Source organism: Cyanistes caeruleus, chromosome 3 (assembly GCF_971803275.1).
Source record: "Cyanistes caeruleus chromosome 3, bCyaCae1.hap1.1, whole genome shotgun sequence".
In the NCBI taxonomy this organism is placed as follows: Eukaryota; Metazoa; Chordata; class Aves; order Passeriformes; family Paridae; genus Cyanistes; species Cyanistes caeruleus.
This window is the reverse complement of record NC_141703.1, coordinates 99060150-99080296: the sequence shown is the minus strand read 5'-3', so window position 1 is coordinate 99080296 and position 20147 is coordinate 99060150. Positions and strand designations below refer to the sequence as shown.

Sequence of the window (20147 nt, the reverse complement as noted above, 5' to 3'; positions counted from 1 at the left end):
AAGAAACAATCAAAACTGCAGAGATGTGTTTCAGCACAGGAGCCTCAGGAAGAGTACTTAACTTTCCCATAAATAACCTCACTGGGACATGTAGCAATGTGCTGTACGTAATTTCCATCAGCTATGGAAATTCCCCGGACTATACAATGGACCTCTTCCCTGTGTCGCCAAACAACAGAAAAAGAGGGAGCGGGCAAAATCTGACACTCCTAAACTTGAGGAAGAATTTTCCTGTGCAAGTGAACACACGCTGGAACGGATCACCCAAAAAGGGTGTAGAGTCTCCCTCACTGGAGACATTCCACAACCATCTGGACGAAATCCTGTCTCGTGTGCTCTGGGATGATCCTGCCTGGGCAGGGAGATGTGACCAATGACCCGCTGTGGTCCCTTCCAACCTGTGATTCTGTGACCGCCTGTGGCTTCACCTCCGGAGCCCTGGCCGGCTTTTAATATCGGCTCCTGAACGGAATCGATATTCCATCACTGCACCTTTGGGGTTCTTTATCCTCCACCTCTAGTCTAACCTAGTCGCCCCGGATGGCCCCGCTCAGCACCAGCTGTAAAGGTTTTCGGTGTCAATCGCGGCGGGCAGCCCCAGTCGCGACAGGAGCAGCGCCGCGACACCGCCCGCGCGCGCCCCGCGCGCACCCCGCCCGCGCGGCGCACACCAACTGCTGCGGGGGGAGCCTGGCCGCTCCCCGCCGTCCTTTCCGCTCGGAGGGCCGGGGAAACCGCAGCTCCTCGCTTCTTCTGCTACGCTACCCAGCTCTGAGGCGACTCCAGCTGCCCGGGTGCTGCGGGGCGAGGCTCGGGCGCCGCGGTTCCCCCCCGTGCCGCCGGGCAGTGGTGGCGGCCGGAAGCGGCGGGCGGTGCCCGGCGCCGGGAGCTCCGGCGGCGGCGGCGCGGGCGGGCGGACAAAGCGGAGCGCGGCCGGGGCGGGCGGCGGTGAGCGGGAACGGGGCCGGGGTTCGGGATCGGATTAGCGGTGGGGGATAGGGCAGAGCCGGGGATATCGCGGTACGGGCGGTGGCGGGGTGTCCGCACCGCTGCCGCGCGGAGGGGGGGGAATGGATGGCGGGGGCAGCGATGATGGAGCTGGTGATGAAATTGCTGGGGAGCAGGGCGGGATGGAACGGGGCAGCCTTCGGGCGAGGGAACGGGGAAGTGTCGGTCCGTGCCGGCCCCGCTGTGCGGCCTGGCCTCGGTTTCCCTAAAGGGAAAACTTTGCCGGGACTCTCCCGCCCTCGTTCCGCCCTTGCCCTCCCACTCGGCGGGCGCGGAGCAGCGGCCGGGAGGCTCCGGCGGTAACCCTCCCTTCCCCTGTGGCCCCCTCCCCAGGGCACTATGAACGAGGAGCAGTTCGTGAGCATCGACTTGGACGATGACAACATCTGCAGCGTCTGCAAGCTGGGCACCGAGAAGGAGACGCTGTCCTTCTGCCACGTCTGTTTCGAGCTGAACATCGAAGGTGAGGCTGCGAGCGGGGGCCGTCCTGGCCCTGAGGGCTGAGGGCTGAGGGCGCAGCCGGCTCCTCCGAAAGCTTCCGTCCACTCGCGGCTTTGGAAGCGTCTGCCCGTAGAAAGTTTTAAACCAGTTTGTTTTCTAGCTCGTTTGCAGTAAAGGTGGGTGCTGCTCCTCCAGACGTGAAGGTGAGCCCCCCCACACACACACTTTCCAGAGCCTCTGAAGTGCCCTGGTGTTTATTCCATCTCCTGGCATTAGAGATCCGATGGTGAACTTGGGATCTGAATCACGTTCTGCCTGTATTCAGCGGGTTTGCTCAACAATTTAGAGGGGGTCTATGTATAAAGCAAGCTTAAATTGCAAATTTTATAGCATAATATTTGGGGTTTTTGGAAGCAGATCACTTTGCTTTCACTAAATCTCAGAGGAATGGAATTTTTGTTTTCATAATTGTTTTTTGAAATTAATGAAAGAAATTTCAAAATTTCTTTTTGTTTTCATAAAATGTTGGTATGTGTAATATGATATAACAGGGTTCATTATCAAAGCTTCCTAAAGTCTGCTGATTTTAAAGTAGGAATTTCAGCCATCTTTTAAAAGACTAATCTTGCAGAACCATTTTGGCCTCCAGAATAATATTTTTAAGGTTTTAAACCTGTTTTGGTAAAGAATTTCCCCATCTTGTTGCTTTTCTTCATGCATGAATGAGCAGTAGATTATTTTTGTCACTTTTTTAAGTCAAATTACTTGGCTTTGGAGCAACAAAGTAATTTCTTCCACTTATATAGTCAGTAAGTGGCCTTTGCCAATTATATTTAGATATGACTACCCAGAGTAATTTACGTTGCTGTGAAGCAATTGAATATGAAGGTCTTAACAGTGTTACGTGAGTATTCCTCTCATTTCTGATAACAGACATTAGATTTTTGTTGCTAGTAGAGGCAGTGTATTTTAATCTGAACAATGCTTTGATACTTCAGTAGTAATTGCCATGTTTTTTTGCTTTTGTTTAGAAGAGACATGCCTGTTTACTTGCACTTTTTGTTTGAAAGAGCAGCTGTCTAACCTAGGACAACCTGTCAGCCTGTTTGAGTTTTCTTACTGCTTTAGAATGTTAGGTTTAGACTTCTCCATATGGAGAGAGGATGTTTCTCTCTCTAGGGTTTAAAAGCATACCGACAGGATGAGAATTAAGTACTTCCATTACATTACTTAGCTAGTTTTGTGTTGAAAGTGATAGAACACATTAAAAAACTGCTGGATGGTTCCTGTGCTCTGTTGTTTGAGATAAGCTGTGGATTTGTCAAAGCTGCTTGTTATGGCTGTGACTTCACATAGTGATTGTGTATTTCAAGTGGAATAGGTTTGGGATTTTTTTCTCTAAATAGCCTTGATAGTAGGAAATACTTAATCTGTGCAAAGCTTTGCATAATCTTCTAAATTTGCAGTTAATTTTAGAAGGAGGCTGCTTGGAATAGAATGGTGATAAAAGCTCCCCTGAAGTTACATGGGCAATTGCAATTCTTTTATTTTGCATAATAAAAGTGTATATGTCTTTGACCATGTTAGCATCAAAATACCTCAACTGCTGATAGTCCATCTTTTGTGTGCCACTTTGAAAAGATATACTGTTACTGCTCATAGGGAGGGGAGGCTTAAAGGTGTCAGGGGCTGTGTCAGCGACTTTTTATATAAAGTCATTATAAGGCTTGTTAGCTGCATGAGTCAGCTCTTTACCATACCATAGGGTCACACTCTTCCTACATTTGACATATCTCTACATTCCTGTATTTTTTTTGTGACAAAGACTGATTTTTATGCATCTAAAATAAGTCTTCTGGCAGTCCTGGGTACAGCATGAATTGGGTAATTCACTAAAGCACAGCGTTTAACTGGATGTTTTCATACTGACCTCCTGGTTATGTTTTAATGGAGTTTAGATGAATTAAAACTTGTTGAGCAGAATCAGCTGCAAGTTGCATCAGCTCTTGTAGATGTGTTATCCCACACTTACAAATGAGTGTCGATCTCACTGATAGTTTGTCTTTTTATTTAGCATCATATTTAAAACTGTCAGAAATTAAAACCCGTACATATATTAAATATTTCAGGAAGTGAACTAGGCAACTCTAAAAAGGTACTCATGCAACAGCTAAGACAGGCTTGCTCATTTTTGGTGTTGATGTGCATGTGGAACTGCTCCCTCGGAGAAGCAGGAAATAGCTGCTGTTGGAGAGCAGGCAGGCTATTAGTCACAGCTCAGCATCTTGCAGGATGCTTGAGTACTCCCACTGTTTGCAGCACCCTGTTAACTTCCATGTGGTAAGTGCTGTCTGACTTAATTGGAATGTATGGCACCTCTTCCATCTTTCCTGACCCTGCAGTCTGCAGCAGGAGCTGGGGCAGGATAGAAAGGAGTATTGCAGATGGATGTGCAAGGGCAAGCAATGGGCTTGGCAATCTTGGGTTTGCAGTTGGACTCAATGATCTTAAAGGTCTTTTTTGACCTAAATATTTCTGATTTGTGAGTCTAGGTATGAAATTTTGGAAGTAGGCTTCCCAGTTTTCTTTTTTCAATAGGGCGTCCTATTGTAATGCTTTAACAAAGCTGATGAGGACAGTTCTGTTTCCCCTCATCCCAGAAGCATCTGACTGCTTTAAACTTGGACATGGAAAATCCATGTGCTGGGAAACCCACCTTGAAACAGACTTTCTCAGGTGTCTATGAGCAAAATACTACGGAAATATAATTTTCTTAGTTGCACTTAATAACAGTGTAATGTAATGATGGTGAATCTTTGCATTTCCTTGCATCTGTGAGTTCAGCAGCTGTACAGGTTTGCCTGTGTCTCAATGGTGATGTTGTTGATTGGCTTGGGTCAGTAAGAGGAGGAATTAGAAATGGGGGACTTGGAGAGCATCCTCATCTCTAAGAATGACTCATTACTAGATTAGTGTCAGACATGGCTCAACCCTTTGCTGACATTGGAGTGTTTGTTGGTAACCTTTATTATGTTTGGACATATCTTGGTAATGTTACATAACTGGGGGGGAAACTGAGTTTCTCTCATATTCTTTTATAGGGAATACTGCTATACAGAAAGCTTAATCTGTGGTCTGTCTTGATTAAATAACTGTTGAATTTCTGAATGAGGAAGTCAGTTATTGTGTCATAAAACCTTTGGTTTTTATCAGATATCAGGTCTCTGTCATGATTTTTCTAATAGCAGGGTTTTAGTATTTTAGTGAAAAAAAATGGTATCTTAGCCTAAACTGTGATTATGCTTCTTTCTAAGTTCCATTAATTCACAGAAACCGCTGGTTTGAGTGTAACTGGGAGATCAGCTGTGGTGTCTGTCCCAGAATTTATTCAGGAGTGATACATATGCATTATAGGATCCATTTCTCTGAAGCTGACTGAAAGAGTGGTAGCAAGGGGAGAAGAAAAGAGAATGTGGGCATCGGAATAACTGAAGCCAGTATGCAGGTTTAAACTTAATCTTGTTAAATTTCATCAGTGTTTCTTGAACAAGGAAAGAGCAACATGCTCAGGAGAGTTTAGTAGTTCTGGTCTTCAGTCTCAAAGGGGTGGGAACAGTGTTGTCTTTGGAATTTGTTGGCACTATTTTTTTCCTGTTGCACTGGCTCATCCGGCTCGCTTAATTTGAGGATTCACACTCAGGGAAGCCGAGTGGACTAAGCTACATGTAAATACTTCTGTTGCCAAACTATCTTTTGTGTCTGAAGATTCATAGTCAGATGATACAATAGAATATTAATGTGCTTCTTAAAGCTTAAAATCTGCAAAGTAGTTACGTGTGAAATACTAAACATTTTGAAAAATTGAGCTAATTATGGGCCATGTTTTTGAAGTTCTGCATGGGGTTTAGACTATCCTGGTGAGGAGGATCTGCTGGGGTTTGATGTTGGCTTTTGTTTGCCTTGTGCAGATGAAGCAAACATCAGAGATCATGCATTGTTTGCTTTTCTGATTAGGTGTCACAGTAGTAATCAGTGGATTGAAACAGGAAATATTTTAAATTCATATGTGACTGGTTTGCATAAGGCAGGAGATCACGTGTTGTGGGTTAGTTGAAACAAAGTTCTTCTTTTTAATTTCATTAGAATATGGGAGAATTATTAACGGATCTCAGCAGAGATACTGTACTAACAACAAATCTGCAGTGATACCTCAAGGGTGGGGAGAAATGCATGAAAACTCAAAAACACGCTTGTGTATGTGTAAAAACTGTCTGTAAATGTCTACATCAACAAAACAAAATCCTCTTCCTGAATATGGTGTTTTGAAACTCCACTTGTAGCATTTCCAAGCTGTGGATGCTCCATGCCTAGAAGTGTTTTAAGGAGAGGTGAGATGGAGCTCTGAGTAACCTGGTCTGGTGAAAGGTGTCCCTGCCAATGGCAGGGGGTTGGGATGAGATGATATTTAAGGTCCCTTCCAACACAAACCAGTCTGTGGCTCTGTGTGACCATGCGTCACATTTTCCCATGTCTTACTCCTCACACAGGAGCAGCCAGAGGGTCCTGCCTGTGCTGCAGAGGGTGCTGCTTACAGGTGTTCAGGTTCCTTCCCATGGGAGGGCATTGCACATGGCAGCTGTGTCCTGGGATCCTCTGGTCACCTGTGCAAATCCCAGCTTCAAGATCTTAATACTTTAATGTTTTTTGTTCAAACACCAAACTTGAAAGTCTATAATAATTGACTTACCTTTGCATTACTTTACCTATTGTATCTGTCTTTAACTGGGTTTATGCTGGCATTTCCTAATGAAGAATTATTTAAAAACCCTAATTTCCTCACATTCAAGGGTTGTAATGGGGACAAACGGTAATGGAAGTGGAAAATGTGATTGTTTGAGGTTATTTTTTACTCTTTTGCTTGTCCAGTGCTGCTAACTACAATAACATCTTGGAGAATGCTGGCTGACAAGCAAACTGGCTCACTTCCATTTCTGTTTAGAGTTGAACAGCTGAATAGCAAGTGACAGTTCCAACCCCAGGTCCTGTATTGTAAGAGACAGAGTAAGTATTGGGCGTCCATTCCCCTGATTTATGTTGAAGTAGTTAGGTTTCCATGGTCCTTTAAAGTGCTGATAGACTCAGCTTTTGAGGCAATTTCAGCATCAGGTGAGTGAATCAGTCTCCAGGCTGAGACAAGGATGTTATAAATAAGTCTGTCTTACCATATAGCTTTTTTCCTGTTAAGGTCTGTAAAATCTTGTATAATATCCTCATTCTGTGTTCATTAAATAAAAAAAAAAAATTAAAGCAGGGTGGGTTTAGTTTTTGCAATCTGTAAGCACTCAAATTTCAGGTTTTTTTTCCTTTTTACACTCTACAGAAGAATATCTCACTGAAATAAATTTTTTGTAAGGTATAGTCAAAAGAAAAATAGAAATCACTGTTTGATTTAATTTTGTTCAAGAATATTACACATCCCTATTTTTTCAGTGTTAATGAAATGATAAAGAGTAAAATAGATTATTCTGGCAATAAAAGTTAAAAATTTCAATCATTGCCCTTTAGACTAAAGAGATCAGAACTTGTTTCAAGGTAGCATTTGCAGGCCAGGGATATGACTCATTTCTGCAAACTTGAATGGACATGTGAAATTAGCTGCAGTTTCTGCTAAAGCTCTTAACTACAAATTCAAGTCTGAACATGATTGGAGATGCTGTTCTTACTCTGAATGCTGTATGAGTACCACTGAGTAATGTCAAGCTGTGGAGCTGGTTCAATAAGTACATTTTTGCATTCTTAATATGTGAATTTGGGATGTTTGTCCATGCAAACCAGATAATTGAGTATTTATGTTACCTGTCATCATCCAGACTACAGAAATACCAGCTTAGGACCTTTCTTCTAGGTCTGTTTAACTGATTTTTCTTACAAAGTATGTGACATAATATTTTCTGTAGTGACGTTTTCATCAGAATGCATTGCTTTGTTTAATACAGTAGCAAGCTCATCTTTGTACAGTAGTTTATAAGTAACATGATTTTTGAAAATATATTTAAGAGGCTAGCTGAATCTCTGTTCTGTCTGATATCTTTGTGCTAAAATACAAATGAGCTGATAGAAATTAAGTGGGAAGTGATTTGTGTCCACACTTGATGTATGGAAAGTACTGGCATTATCATATGAAAGCAAGGACAGAACTTCAATTTATGAACAAGATAATATCTAGTCTTTGCAAAGTGTCTGGTTTTAGAAGTTAATGAATGGCATTTGCATTTTCCTTGTAGCCAGTCTAATAAATCGTAAGATTTAACTCTCAAATGAGATTGCATATAAACCCTTAAAAGTAGCAGTTGGCTTTACATCTTGTCAGGCAGATGTACTGGAGGTACACATCTCTAATGATCCTGCTTTTCAATGCTGGCAGAATTGTACAGCTGAAGAATACCAGGTTTTTGTCATTTAGAGATGTGGATAACTTGTTGCCTTAGGTTATCCTGGGCTGCTTTTGTTTCATGCGTTTTGAACATGTCTTGGGATCTGCTTTTCTGGGAACCCCCTTCTTTCAGCACTCTTGGTAAACAGCCTATGCAGCAGTGGCTTAAAATAGATAGACATGAACATTTAATGTCTTGTGAAGCCTTTCTGTCTGCTGCAGGTTTTGGCCCTGCTCACGAGGTAAACCACACTGGAGCTCATCTGATCTTTGTGTTCCTAGTGGACACTCGCAGATGTCTGGGAGCAGTTCCATGAGCTGGCTGAACATCCCTGTTTACAGAGTGCTCCTGAGGTGGCTCCTGAGCCAAGGGGAACAACAGCTGGAACATCTAGGAACACACTGTGAAGACCAAGGCTCTGAAAGTGGGAAGCCACAGGCAAGGGCTCTTGGCTTACTCTAGGATTACAGGAGAAGAGCAGAGGTGTCTGTCACAAATCTCTCTGGAGTTCACTGTTTCAGTTGAGGTAAATTGTGCCTGAGAAGCATTTCTTTACTGGTTGTGAAGGCAGGTCTCCACAGCTAGGTCAAACTGGAGACAGAAGAGGTGGTCAGGTATAAATCTTACCCATAAGCATTTGTAAATACTTTAAAGGGGCTTTAAGTATCTAATGGTGTAGTACAAACTTATCACTGACTATTCAGGTGTCTCCAAGTATTCCTGTTAATTTTAGTTCATCTTAGATTCAGGGGAGATTTTCCAATTCAGCTGCTATTCACCATTGCAAAAAACAATTTGTTTACAACATTACATTAGGAAATGCTAAGAAGGGAATGCAGGCTTTCTTTAACGTTATTTCCAACTGATGGATCTGAAAGACCAAATAAGAAGTTTGGTTGTTTGTTTTTGTTAAAGAGAATAGCAAACAAATGAAAAAAAACCCCACTGGTGAAGATAAGCAAGCTAATGATCAGAGATTTATTTTTTTCTGTGGAAGCATTTGTGAAGGATGTGGAATAATTTTGGTATTCAAGAACATTGCTTTTGAATTGGACTTGTTGATTACTATTATAATCTCCAAATGAGACAATTATTCTAGTCAGCTTTATATAAACATGAGCAAACGTTTCAGTTTAGTTCTGTGTCTTTATAATGAAGAAGAGTTATACATAATTCTCAATGAATCAGTTGGAAAGGCAGAAATAAAGTCTTTGTAGGTTTCTTAACCCCAAAAAAAACCAGAAAGCAAAAAACTTTAGATGGAAACTCAATTACTTTCAAATACAAATGCCTTAAAATAGGGTAGAATTTGTAGAGATGTGATTGCTCACCTGGTTATCTGGTAAATATTCTCCCTGCTCTCAGCTGCTTTACACTTATGAAAAAATGGAAGTTACGAAAATGTGTATTAAACTGCCTGATTACTAGTCATGCATTTACCAAATTACTTTGTAGGAGTGGCTTAGGAGTCATGTTGACTGCCTGCCGTGCATAACTTACAAAATTGAAAGTCAGAGTTTGGGTTGAGGTTTTTTTTTTGCCTAAGCATTAGGTACTTATGTAGGAAGTCCTGTTCTTCAAGTCAATATACAAAGATATTGTTGAGTGAAGTGATACATTTGTATTTCATCTAGGACACAAGAGTTACTAGAATCAGAAACAAATAATGGATTGTAAGCACTTACATTGTTTTATGATTTGTCTGGAGGTTTGGCATCAGCCTGTGAATCATGTGCACTTGAGGAATGATCTGTGGCATGAGCTTGTTTCCTAATTGCATCTGTGCTGTCTTAAGTTTTATAGATATGGTCTTCTAGATATTAATGAATTTTGTGGGATTTTTTTATTTCTTTCCCTGCAGATTAAACTTTTCTTCTCTAGGTGATTGTTGGGTGGGGGTTTTTTGTTGCTTTTTGAGGGGTTTTTCCCTTCTCTGAAGAAATAAATATGAAGCTTAGGGCATACTTGGACATAGTCTGCAATCCTGTTCTTGGAAAGCAAGATAAGGGGTAAATGTACACATACCTGCAAATGGGGAGGGGGGAAGTTGATGGTTTTAAGATTGCAGACTTGAAGAAACAGACAAAAAGTAAGAAAGATTAAGGTTGATATTGGCAAACAGAAATACAGAGATGGAACTGAAACCCTGTGAAAGTCCCTGGAACTCACAGTAGCTGTTTATCAAAATTACAGTATTGCTTCTTGTTTTGTACAGAAATCTTGTCATACTTTATTCATCTCTTGGCGTATAGTGTTGAATAAAGCAATAAAACTGAATCATCTTTCTATATCACCTGCTCCCATGCCAGCTTACCAGATTGTAGCTTTTTCTGCAGTTGAAAGGAGAAAATATGAAGTAGTCTGAGTGGAGTATGAAGTCTTCCTGAAAAGAAATGGACATCTTTTCTGCCTCATAAATCTGACAGCATTGCCCACAACAGAAGGATTTGTTCCAAAGAACCATACCCTTACTTGCTGTAATTCTGGTACGTGATCGCTAGTTAGTGCTGGCACAGCAGCTGCTGTCCCTGATTAGCTCTTCCAGAAGGTTATGGCTGATGTCTTCTGCATAGGAAAGGACTAATTGTCACCTTAGGACAAAAGAGAAGTTGATGGTTGCTTTAGTTTTGTGTGTGATTGTTGCAGTAAAAATCCAACCCAGTTATGTGAAAGCTGAAGCAGGTCTGTTAGCAGTTTGGATTTGCACATTTTCAGTTCCTTACTTTAACCAAGATTACTTAGATAGGACCCCTTTGGGGGTTTTGCAGTGGAACAAGAGAAAGGAGTAGGATGTAAACTCTGATCTTGTATACTGAAAGCGTTTTGCAATAACCTGCCCTGTGCTCAGAAAGAGGGACATTGTGGCCAATGGGTGGCATATAAATAGCAAAGCTTAAACTCTTGAAGTAGCATGGGTTTTTTCTTCTGTAATAATTGCTCATTTCAGGAGCTCTATTACTGAGTTCAGATAAAGCAGATCTCTTTGAGCAGCATGCCTCTAGAATGGAGAAGTTAGCAATGTTCAGAGCTCTTAAAAGATAAATTCATCTGAAGGAAAGACTTGAATAACCTTGAGCTTAAGACTTGGACATAATTGAGTTGAGGCTTGATGAAGTCATGCTGCAGTAGTTCTTTTTTTTGTGTAACAATTTGGGTGTTGGCTATTCTGTGTGGTCTCACACTCCTACTGGACAAGTAACATTTTTTCTCATTGAAATAATGAAGCAGCCTCAAAGGAATTTCTTTTTGTAATTGATACTGTCATTATTCTGTCATTTGTTGTGCAGGTGTGTTTGTTAGGTGGGTTCCTGGGCATTATCATATGGAAAATTGTGCAAAGCGTGTTTCTCAGCCCATTGATTATTTTCTGTAAGTAAAAGCACTGTGAGCAGCAGAAAAGTAGAATGTTGAAGGATCACTTGGGTAAAGCAAATAACATTGAAAAAATCACTCTGGTTTTCTAGGGTTTGTAGCACTGTGAATATATTTGCCTTATAATTTCATTTGACAGTGTTTGCTCTCCCTTGATGGCTTAAAGATTTAAGTTTTCCATCATGCTACTTGAGTTAAGCAGGCTTGCTCTATTTAAATGGTGCTGATAAGTCATGAAAACAAATGACTTGTCTTTCTTGTTTTCAGTAGAAATGTTTGTTGGGTTTTTTAAGTCTCTGTAAAGATAGAGAGGTAAAATAGCATTGCAAGTAGGCAGCAGATTATGCAGAGTTTAAGAAAAGTTGGGGAATATCTGTTTGCTGAAAGAGATTGAAAAGTATTCTTAGGTTTGGAGTGAGAATCTTGACTGCCCACTGAAAGGGGGCATGGAGTGTACTTTACTCCAGAACTTCCTTCTTAAAAGGTACCTCTGGTTAGTATGTGAGTTTTGTTTCTTCTAATAGTTATCTCATGAACAGAAGGATTATGTGTTTTCATGACTTCCTTTTTTCCCCTGCTGCTAAGAACAGAATAAATTCCACTGCTGTTTTGTTTCATTTTCCAGTTTTTTAGACATTTTGCCCCATAAATTGTGTGCACTCTCAGAAAGTCAGCCAGAAAATAATGCATTTAAGTTTCAGTGCTGCCCAGAGTGGAAAATCAACAATTGACAATGTCTGCTCCTGATGTTTGAACTCCCCAACTTCAAACAGCAGTTACCAGCAAGTGAGATAATCAAAATTAAGTGCTTGGATTTGTTTTCACAGCTTCATTTTAAAAATTTTACCTTTTCAGTTTTGAGACTAGTGTGGAATTTTGTGACATTCAGTAACTGAAAAATGCATTGTATCATTTGTTAATGGTTTGGGGTGGGGAGATTACACTTTACCACAAGAATTTAAGAGGGTAAATCAGATAGAACTGAAAGACTGACTTGCTGTACCGTGGCTTTCTTCTAATGTCTGTAAATGTCTCTGTTACCAGATTTTGTTTCCTGTTGCATTTCATGGTTTTTTTCTTCAAGTTACTTTTAATGGCTAAAAGGATGGCTGCATTGGTTGGTTTAAGCTGCCTAGATTCAGAGATCCTGTGACATTGTTTGTTGGTTTAAATACTTCAGCATTAAGCACTTTCAACCTCTGGTTCACAAGTATATGGTTTTCATTGTATTGGGAATCTCCCAAGTAATATATGAGGTACTGAGATAAATGACAAACTGTTCATTACTCTGGACTTGGATTCTGAATCTACTGTGTACATGAGTCTGAAGAAAAATAAATATCCACTGAAGTTGCAGAAAGTAATTTTGTACTAGGGCACTATTAACTTTCTGGAATAGTCATTTCTCATACCATCTGTGTTCACTCACCAACTGCAGATCTTCACAGATTGTGTTCCCTTTTAACCTGTCAATCACTAGCAGTTACTTAGAGGTTTAAGTTACCTGCTGTAGCTATTTCAACAGTCTTTGAGGGAGGATGAGCAAAAAGGAAAATAAACATCCATCTTGTGTGATGTCATGGTTTAACTCCAGTGGGATGGGGAGAGAATTTCAGCTTGTGTGTTGAGACAAAGACAGTTTCAAAGGGAGAGCAGAAGCTGCCCATACAAGCAAAGCAAAATAAGGAATTCATTCACTGCTTCCCATGGTTGGGCAGGTGTTCAGCCATCCCCAGGAGAGCAGGGCTCTGTCATGCATAACACTGACTTGGGATGACAAACTCCATCACTCCAAACATTCCTCCCTTCCATCTTCTTCCCCAGCTTTATACACTGAGCATGATGCCATATGGTGTGGGATATCCCTTAAGTCAGCTGGGATCAGCTGTTCCAGCTGTGTCCTTTCCCAGCTCCTTGCATGCCCCAGCCCACTTGCTGTTGGGGTGGTAAGAGAGGCAGAAAGGGCCGTGACTGCGTGTAAGCCCTGCTTAGTGATAATGAAAACACTGCAGTGCAAATCCAAAACACAGCCCCATATTGCACTATTGTGATCAGAATTAACTCTATCCCAGCCAAAATCAGCACACCTCAAATGAATTTCAGGACAGTTTAACATTGGCAAGCATTGACAGTATTAGAGCTTGTTTCCCTAGCTGGGCTGCAGGCTTGTACCAGTGCAAAATAATAAACTAAGACTGAAATCTGAGTTACGTTTGACCACTTGAATGAGACGGGCCTGCACCCTGCAGTATTGGAGCAGATGGCTCATAACATTATGCATAGAAGATGTGAGCTTGTATGAGTGCTGTCAGAATGCTCTTTAGGATCGTTCTATAGCGCTTGCTGATACACAGTTGAGTTTATTTTACTTCTGCAGCTTATACACTTTTGTGTAGGGGTGATGCAGCATGTGTGGAGTTGTCAGTTTGCTTCATCTCTGTCACCGTGCAAGAGGCACGCATGAAGTCCTGCTCTAGAAATTATTGTGTACAAAACACTTTGCATGACAAGGCCTCAAGCCTAAGGGAAACTTCACAAATTTTGGACTGTGAGGTGCCCTTGTTTGCTTCAGTGTCAAGACTGTTAGTAGGAAAGCATCACTAAAGTTTTTGTTTTCTTGGTTGCTTGTGAGTAAAGATTTAAAAAAATTAGCAGTAAGTGAACTTCTTTCTTTTGTGTCTTTACAGGAGTACCAAAGTCAGATCTTCTACATACAAGATCTTTAAGAGGGCATAGAGACTGCTTTGAAAAATTCCACTTAATAGCAAATCAGGACTGTCCACGATCAAAGCTCTCTAAAAGTCCTTATGCAGGAGTAAAAAATATCTTGAGCAAAAAAATTAACTGGATCATACAATACGCACAAAACAAGGATTTAGACTCTGATTCTGAAAGCTCAAAACCATCCCAACACCAGCTTTTTAGTTTCAGACATCAGACTGATAGAAAATTACTCCCACAGTTTGACTCTCCAGTACCTAGATACTCTGCAAAATGGATAGATGGGAAATCTGAAGGCATCTCAAGCTGCTCACAGACTCTGCTGGAACCAAGAGAATCCACTGATTTCAGACTCGGTGCTACCTTCTGCTGCAGCAGCGTTTTGTGGTCCAACCACAGCCAAGTCCAGAAAGCTGAAAAAGCTGAAGGTGATTCACCTGCCAGTGTTCATAGGAGACATCCTCAACACAGCAGGGAGGATTGTGAGTATATGTCCATTTATACACAGCCTAACAAGCAAGGGCATTCTTTCAAATAGATACTGACCACTTCAGGTCTCCACGGGGCATTAGTTCTTGTCCTGAAGTTCAGCATGTAAAATCTGTGGGGGGAGAAAAAGCTACCTCCACCTGGCTGAGCAAATAGGGTGGTGTGGCTGGAGTTTTGGGGTTTTTTTGGTATTGTTTTGGTTTTTTTTATTTGGTTTGTGGGGTTTGGGGTGGTTTTGGGGTTATGTTTTGCTTTGGTTTTTTGTTGTTTTGTTTTGTGGGGGGTTTGGTTTTTGTTTTTTTGCTGTTGTTGTTTGGTTTGGTTTGGTTTTTATTTCACTCTTAGGTGTAGCCCAGTGTGATACAGGACATGTCTAATTTATGCAAAAAAAGTCATTTCAAGATGTCATTCCTGGGAGTTGCACAGTGCTGCCTGTGGAGGTGGAGGTTACTCAGCTCCTGCAAATCTCTCTCTTACTGACCTTGCACAGTGCCCTGAGTTAGATTTCACAGAGACCAGCCCTAAGCAGCTGGGGAAATTAGAGGTTATATAGCAGAGCAAACTTGTGAAATAATCTTAACAGTAGCAGACTGTCCTTGTGCATTTTACTGGATTTGGTTTTGCATTGTGTTGAGCATAAGGAAATGGGAAGGCCCTTCTGCTACCGTGTCCTCTTAAAGACTGTAGCAGAAGACCTGACCTATCTTTTGATGACTGTAGTGATAGTGAAAATAACAGAAAATTAGTTTTCTTGTTGTTTAAGAAGATCACTAGAAGAAATCTTTAGAAAAATCTAAGATATTCTAGTGTCTCTGGAATCAGGCTCCATGAAATGTGTTAGGAATAGATTCCTAGAGGTATTTGTTGTTACCATCCTGCTTTTTAGTCAGTACTTGGTCCTGAATTGGTGTATGTCCACTCTTACTTTTGTAGATGAGGAAAGTAATTGCAGAGAGTTTCTAAACTTCAAAAGACCTGAGAAAGAAAAAAAAAATCACTGATAAAATATTCCAGGGAAAAACAGGTGATGAAAAACAAGGTAGTAATGGAATCAGAATGTCAGAAGAGTCAGAGAAAGAGGTAAAGAGGTACTGTAAGAAGTTGGAATCGGCTTCTTTAGTCTCCCTTTTTTTTTTTAACAAACTGACATTTCTGTCCTTGCAAAGCTGAGTCATTTCTTTTTTTATGAAAGGATTTTACTTAACCTGCTGCATGTGTCATGTTGCATTTGTAGTGAATTAGTAGCCTTAAGGCCATAAATCAAAACAGATACACTGGGCTGTTTGACCACCTGTCAGCTGGAGTCATAAATTGGGATTACATAAATCAGGACAGCACATAACAGAGGAATTATGGAAGCTTGACCTGGTTTATGGGGTTGTCTAATTGAAGTTAGTGACTTGGCATTTATCTCCACTCTTTGATACTGCATTGAGCACAGTAACAGGTTTTTTCTTCTGTTATGACTACATAACGCAGCTTTGAGGCATTTTTGCTTGTATTTGTCAGTATTTATCTTTAAAAGACATTCATTTGGAAGCTCAATGATTACATAAGATTTGTGTTTTAGATGAAAACTTAGACTGCCAGAATTCGGTGCCTTCTTACTGCAATACTCTTAACATAGTTGTCTACTGAAAACAAGTATTAATGGAACTGTAAATAGCTTGGGCAGTATTTCTTCAGACTTCACCTCAGCTCTGGATAGAATAATATTTTACCATTTAAATTAAGTGCTCTGTTCTTTCTCCCTTTCCCCTCTGTATCAGAATTATGTGCCATGAAACAGTCTTGTCCCAAGACACATGGGACATGTGAACCAGCCTCTCTGCCAGATGACAAAATGTTAATAAAAATACTGAAGAATGGGGAAGTAACACCCTACCACTGGGTATAAAAGGGAGAAAAAATATTGATATTTTTAGCTGTTAATTGCTATATTAAATTTGGTCAGCATTTTCATGGTGCTTAAAGTATGATATGGTGTGAGAAGGGACTTGTCAGGTTTATTGATAGCTGAAGGTGGGAAGGAGCACATTTTACCTGACTGATGGAGGAGAAAGGTGACTCTGTTCTATTCTTAACTAGGATTATGTCTTGAGTACCAAGTCTTAGCTACTGCCAGCTTCTTTGGTTTGGCAATACTGTCAGCAATTTAACAGCCCAAAACTGCCAGCTGTGAGAAAGTTTGAAAGGGAAAGCTTAGGATAATCAAATAATCCAGTGGGTAGCTAAAACCCATCTTTTTCAGAACTCCAGAATTTAAATTTGCCATGTAGGAACCTTTTGCACAGAGAAATCTCTGGAAAAAAAGCTGCAGTGTCATTTTTTCTCTCAAGTATTCAATGAGAGCTTTGCTAAGCTGCAGCAGAAACAGCTTTGCTGAAGTTTAAGAACAGTTTTATAGAATTGCAAGGTCTTAAAGCTTGTGCCAGTGCCCAGTACCCCCCGTGGTGTTCAGATTGTCACATTACACCGTGGTGACAAGGGCATCTCAGCAGCTGGAATGGCACCATGTGTGTCCACTGCAGGGTTGAGGGAATCCCAGGAACCAAGCCAGTGCTTCCCTGCTGTTGATCAAGGGCAGTGAAGAAAACTTTCACAGTTCTCTCCTCTGAGGCTTAATGTGTGTTTTCTGTGAGGATGATCAATGCACAGAGCCTGAGATACAGAAGGACTTTTCAGTGATACAGAGGATCTTGTAGTTCTCACCCAGGAGCACAGAAGGAAACCTATTTTTATATGCTGGTCTTCATATCAAGCCAGGATTGTCCTTCATCATTTGTCACTGAGGTACTCAGTGGAAACTCTGTAAGTTATTTCTTTATGCATAAAGCACAAACCTTGATAACCAAAACAGGGCGCCACATGTTGAAAATTCTGCCAGAAAGCTGCGTCTTGCACGCTGGGAAACATAGCAGGACTTACCTCAGAATTGTCCCCTTTTAATTGCCCACAGTTAAACAGATGTGCTTCCATGGATTACACTGGGAAAATCTTGTTTTGCAGTCAGAGGAGGTATAGTATTTAAATGTGCCAAGCAGTTCTAATTCTGGATTCTGATGTTGTTTTGGGGACTTAATTTTCCACTGTTTTGAAGAGAGGGTTTTCTAATGGAGTAAATCCTTGTTTGTGTCAACACTCAAAAGAGAATTTTCAAACTTTCCTCAAATGACTGATAAATACTGTTGCCTCTGACTTACTGACATGAATCTGTTGATTATTAGGATGCAATTAGGAGAGATCTTGAGAAAATAGGAATATGCTTATGTGACTTTGGTATTAGTAATAACAGATTTTATTGTTGCAGTGACTACAATGACTCTAGGAGAGTTAAAGCAACTTAATGAAAAACTGCTCAAGCAAATCCAGGGTGAGAATTTTTCAATACTCTTTTGTTTTGGGTTTGTGGTGCTTTGTCATAAAAAAAAAATTTGGTTTTAAAAAATAAATTTTGATTGCCTTTTCATCAGTTAAGTTTTTAACTGAAGTCTCGTCTTTTGCATGGAAATCTGTGATATAGAGAGATTTCTAGGTGCTTTTATTATGTAATCTGCTTTGGTGCTGCAAATAGGCCTGGTATTCTCTTTAAGAATTTGACTAGAACCATTAGTTCTGGTGCCACAGCACTGCTGATACAGGCCAGAGTCAGTCAAACTGATCCACCTTGGCTCAGGTTATAACTAGAAACGAGGTGATGCTGTTCAGTTTGCAATGCATACAAAGCTGTGATGGAACCAGGAAGAGCTTTTCTCACAGTACAGGGACCAAGTGCATTGACCCAGTGCTGTTGTTGCAGAAGTGTTTGAGGAGCTGACACAGCAGGTCCAGGAGAAGGACTCGCTGGCCTCCGAGCTCAACGTGCGCCACATCGCCATCGAGCAGCTGCTGAAGAACTGCTCCAAACTGCCCTGTCTGCAGATGGGAAGAGCAGGGATGAAATCCAATGTCCCCATATAAAGGGAGACAACTTCCATCCCCCCTGGAAAACTGGCCCTAACAGAGTTGATAACCATTAAGTACAGCTGCACACGTTTAGAAGCTTTTGAGAAAACTCGGGCAGCTTTCTCTATGTATTCATAATCCATGGGAAGTCTTATTCCACTTTGGGTTTAACAAAAAGGGCAAATACTTTGGGTATTAAAATCTACTGTAATAATGTTTATTCACATTTGAGGATTATTATTTTTTCCCCATAAGTGTGCATGAGCCTTGAAATTAATTCTGTGTTTTGTTTATAATAAAATTGTTTCTAGCAAAGAATGACCTGAAGCCTGTAAACCTGCCTCCTTCATACAGAGGACAAAATAAAAATTTGACTTTTGATCAGGTCTGATCCTTTTACATCCAAGAGAGCTTTAAGGGGAGGACAGTATTAACGAAACTCATGTTTTCTTATTTATTATGAGCAATATTTTATTATTGAAATTTTATACTAAATAAATATCACTATTTTAGGTACTTTTCCAGATCTCTTTATAAAATGTCTGAATTATTCTATGTAACATTTATGCCTTGTGTATGATTGTTTGTCTTTTTTCAGGTCTGTATCTTTCATGATACAATTTTAAAAATATTGTTTCCCAAAGAGATGAATTTCACATTTTGAAGAACAAACTCTAGTGGTGTATCACTTATTTTTATCAGCTTTATAACTGAAGAATTTGGTTCATGAGATGTTTAAAAAAAGCACAGCACTTGCTTTAAACTAAAAAAAAATGATCCATACTTCGGTTTTAATGCATAGAAGTTGAAGTTGTTTTATATGTGTGAAATTTTCAATGCTGAAAAATTACTTTGACAAAACTCAATAAATTTGTAATATTACACTGCCTTGTTATGATTTCTTTATAAAGCTGGATCACACTGACAAAGCCTTTTAATTCTGAAATGCAAGCAGTAATGATACATTATAAATCAGAACAGCTTTTGCATTTTTTAAACTTATGTCAGTCTACCATGACAGGAAATCTTAGTCTCTGCCAAAAATACTGCAGGGCTGCATTTGAGTAGCTGAAAGTTGCTGAGTTGCACTGAAAAATCTGGGGGAGGACAGGATGAGTGGAAGATACAGACACATACACAAAAAAAAGATGAAAGTTTGCGCTTTTAGTTCTTTAAGTGAAAATGGAGTAACTTCTGTAGCTGGGCTGAAGCATGACTAGCATGAAGAAAGGTTTAAATTTGATTTTAAACTCAAGCTGAGAAATAAGCCAAAGTTCAGAGTAGCTTTATTGATTGATCTGTGTGTAGTGATAACTGGGTATTATTTGTGTTTTTATTATTTTTTTATTGTTTATTCCATATCCTCCAGCTAATCCAAAGTCTCTCCACAAATGCATGAATAGGGACTTGAGCTTGTCTGAGTATTTTGTGGTTCATGAGGGGAAAAAGTCAGTAGCATCATTCTTTGTGTATGTAAGTGGGCCTATGAGTAAGTAGGCATTAGAAAATTCCCAGTTTTATTGTCAGAAGATGGATTAATCTCCACGTGCAAGTCTGTTGCTAAACCTTGTCGATTCAGTACCAAGGTAAGGGTCAAGTAAGAAAAGGATCTCTGAGAAGGACCTGAGAATCCTGGTGGAGAACAAACTGTCCCTGAGGCAGCAGTGCCCTGTGGGCCAAGGAGGCCAATGGGATCCTGGGATGCACTGGGAATAGCATTGCCAGCAAGTCAGAGGA

General features: G+C 40.6%; 1 protein-coding gene across 3 annotated transcripts; it reads left to right on the top strand.

The window, feature by feature from the left end:
- The first annotated feature begins 846 nt into the window (after window positions 1-846).
- C3H21orf91 (chromosome 3 C21orf91 homolog) lies at window positions 847-19292 on the top strand. Of its 3 annotated transcripts, none has more exons than XM_086883373.1 (5): window positions 847-948; window positions 1342-1471; window positions 13943-14458; window positions 17776-17838; window positions 18265-19292. In XM_086883373.1, exons 2-5 carry the CDS (start codon window positions 1348-1350, stop codon window positions 18423-18425), a joined length of 864 nt encoding a protein of 287 aa, XP_086739499.1. In that variant the 5' UTR covers window positions 847-948; window positions 1342-1347; the 3' UTR covers window positions 18426-19292. The 3 variants fall into 3 exon arrangements, with proteins under 3 accessions (XP_086739499.1, XP_023799469.1, XP_023799476.1); XM_023943701.2 differs by having other exon boundaries at window positions 936-988; XM_023943708.2 differs by having other exon boundaries at window positions 941-1020.
- Window positions 19293-20147: the final 855 nt, after the last annotated feature.

Coding starts and splice junctions, on each gene's coding strand:
- C3H21orf91 (XM_086883373.1), top strand. CDS start 1,348: ATGAACGAGGAGCAGTTCGTGAGCATCGACTTGGACGATGACAACATC. Junction 14,459..17,775: donor TCAACACAGCAGGGAGGATT/GTGAGTATATGT, acceptor TTATTGTTGCAG/TGACTACAATGACTCTAGGA. Junction 17,839..18,264: donor ACTGCTCAAGCAAATCCAGG/GTGAGAATTTTT, acceptor CTGTTGTTGCAG/AAGTGTTTGAGGAGCTGACA.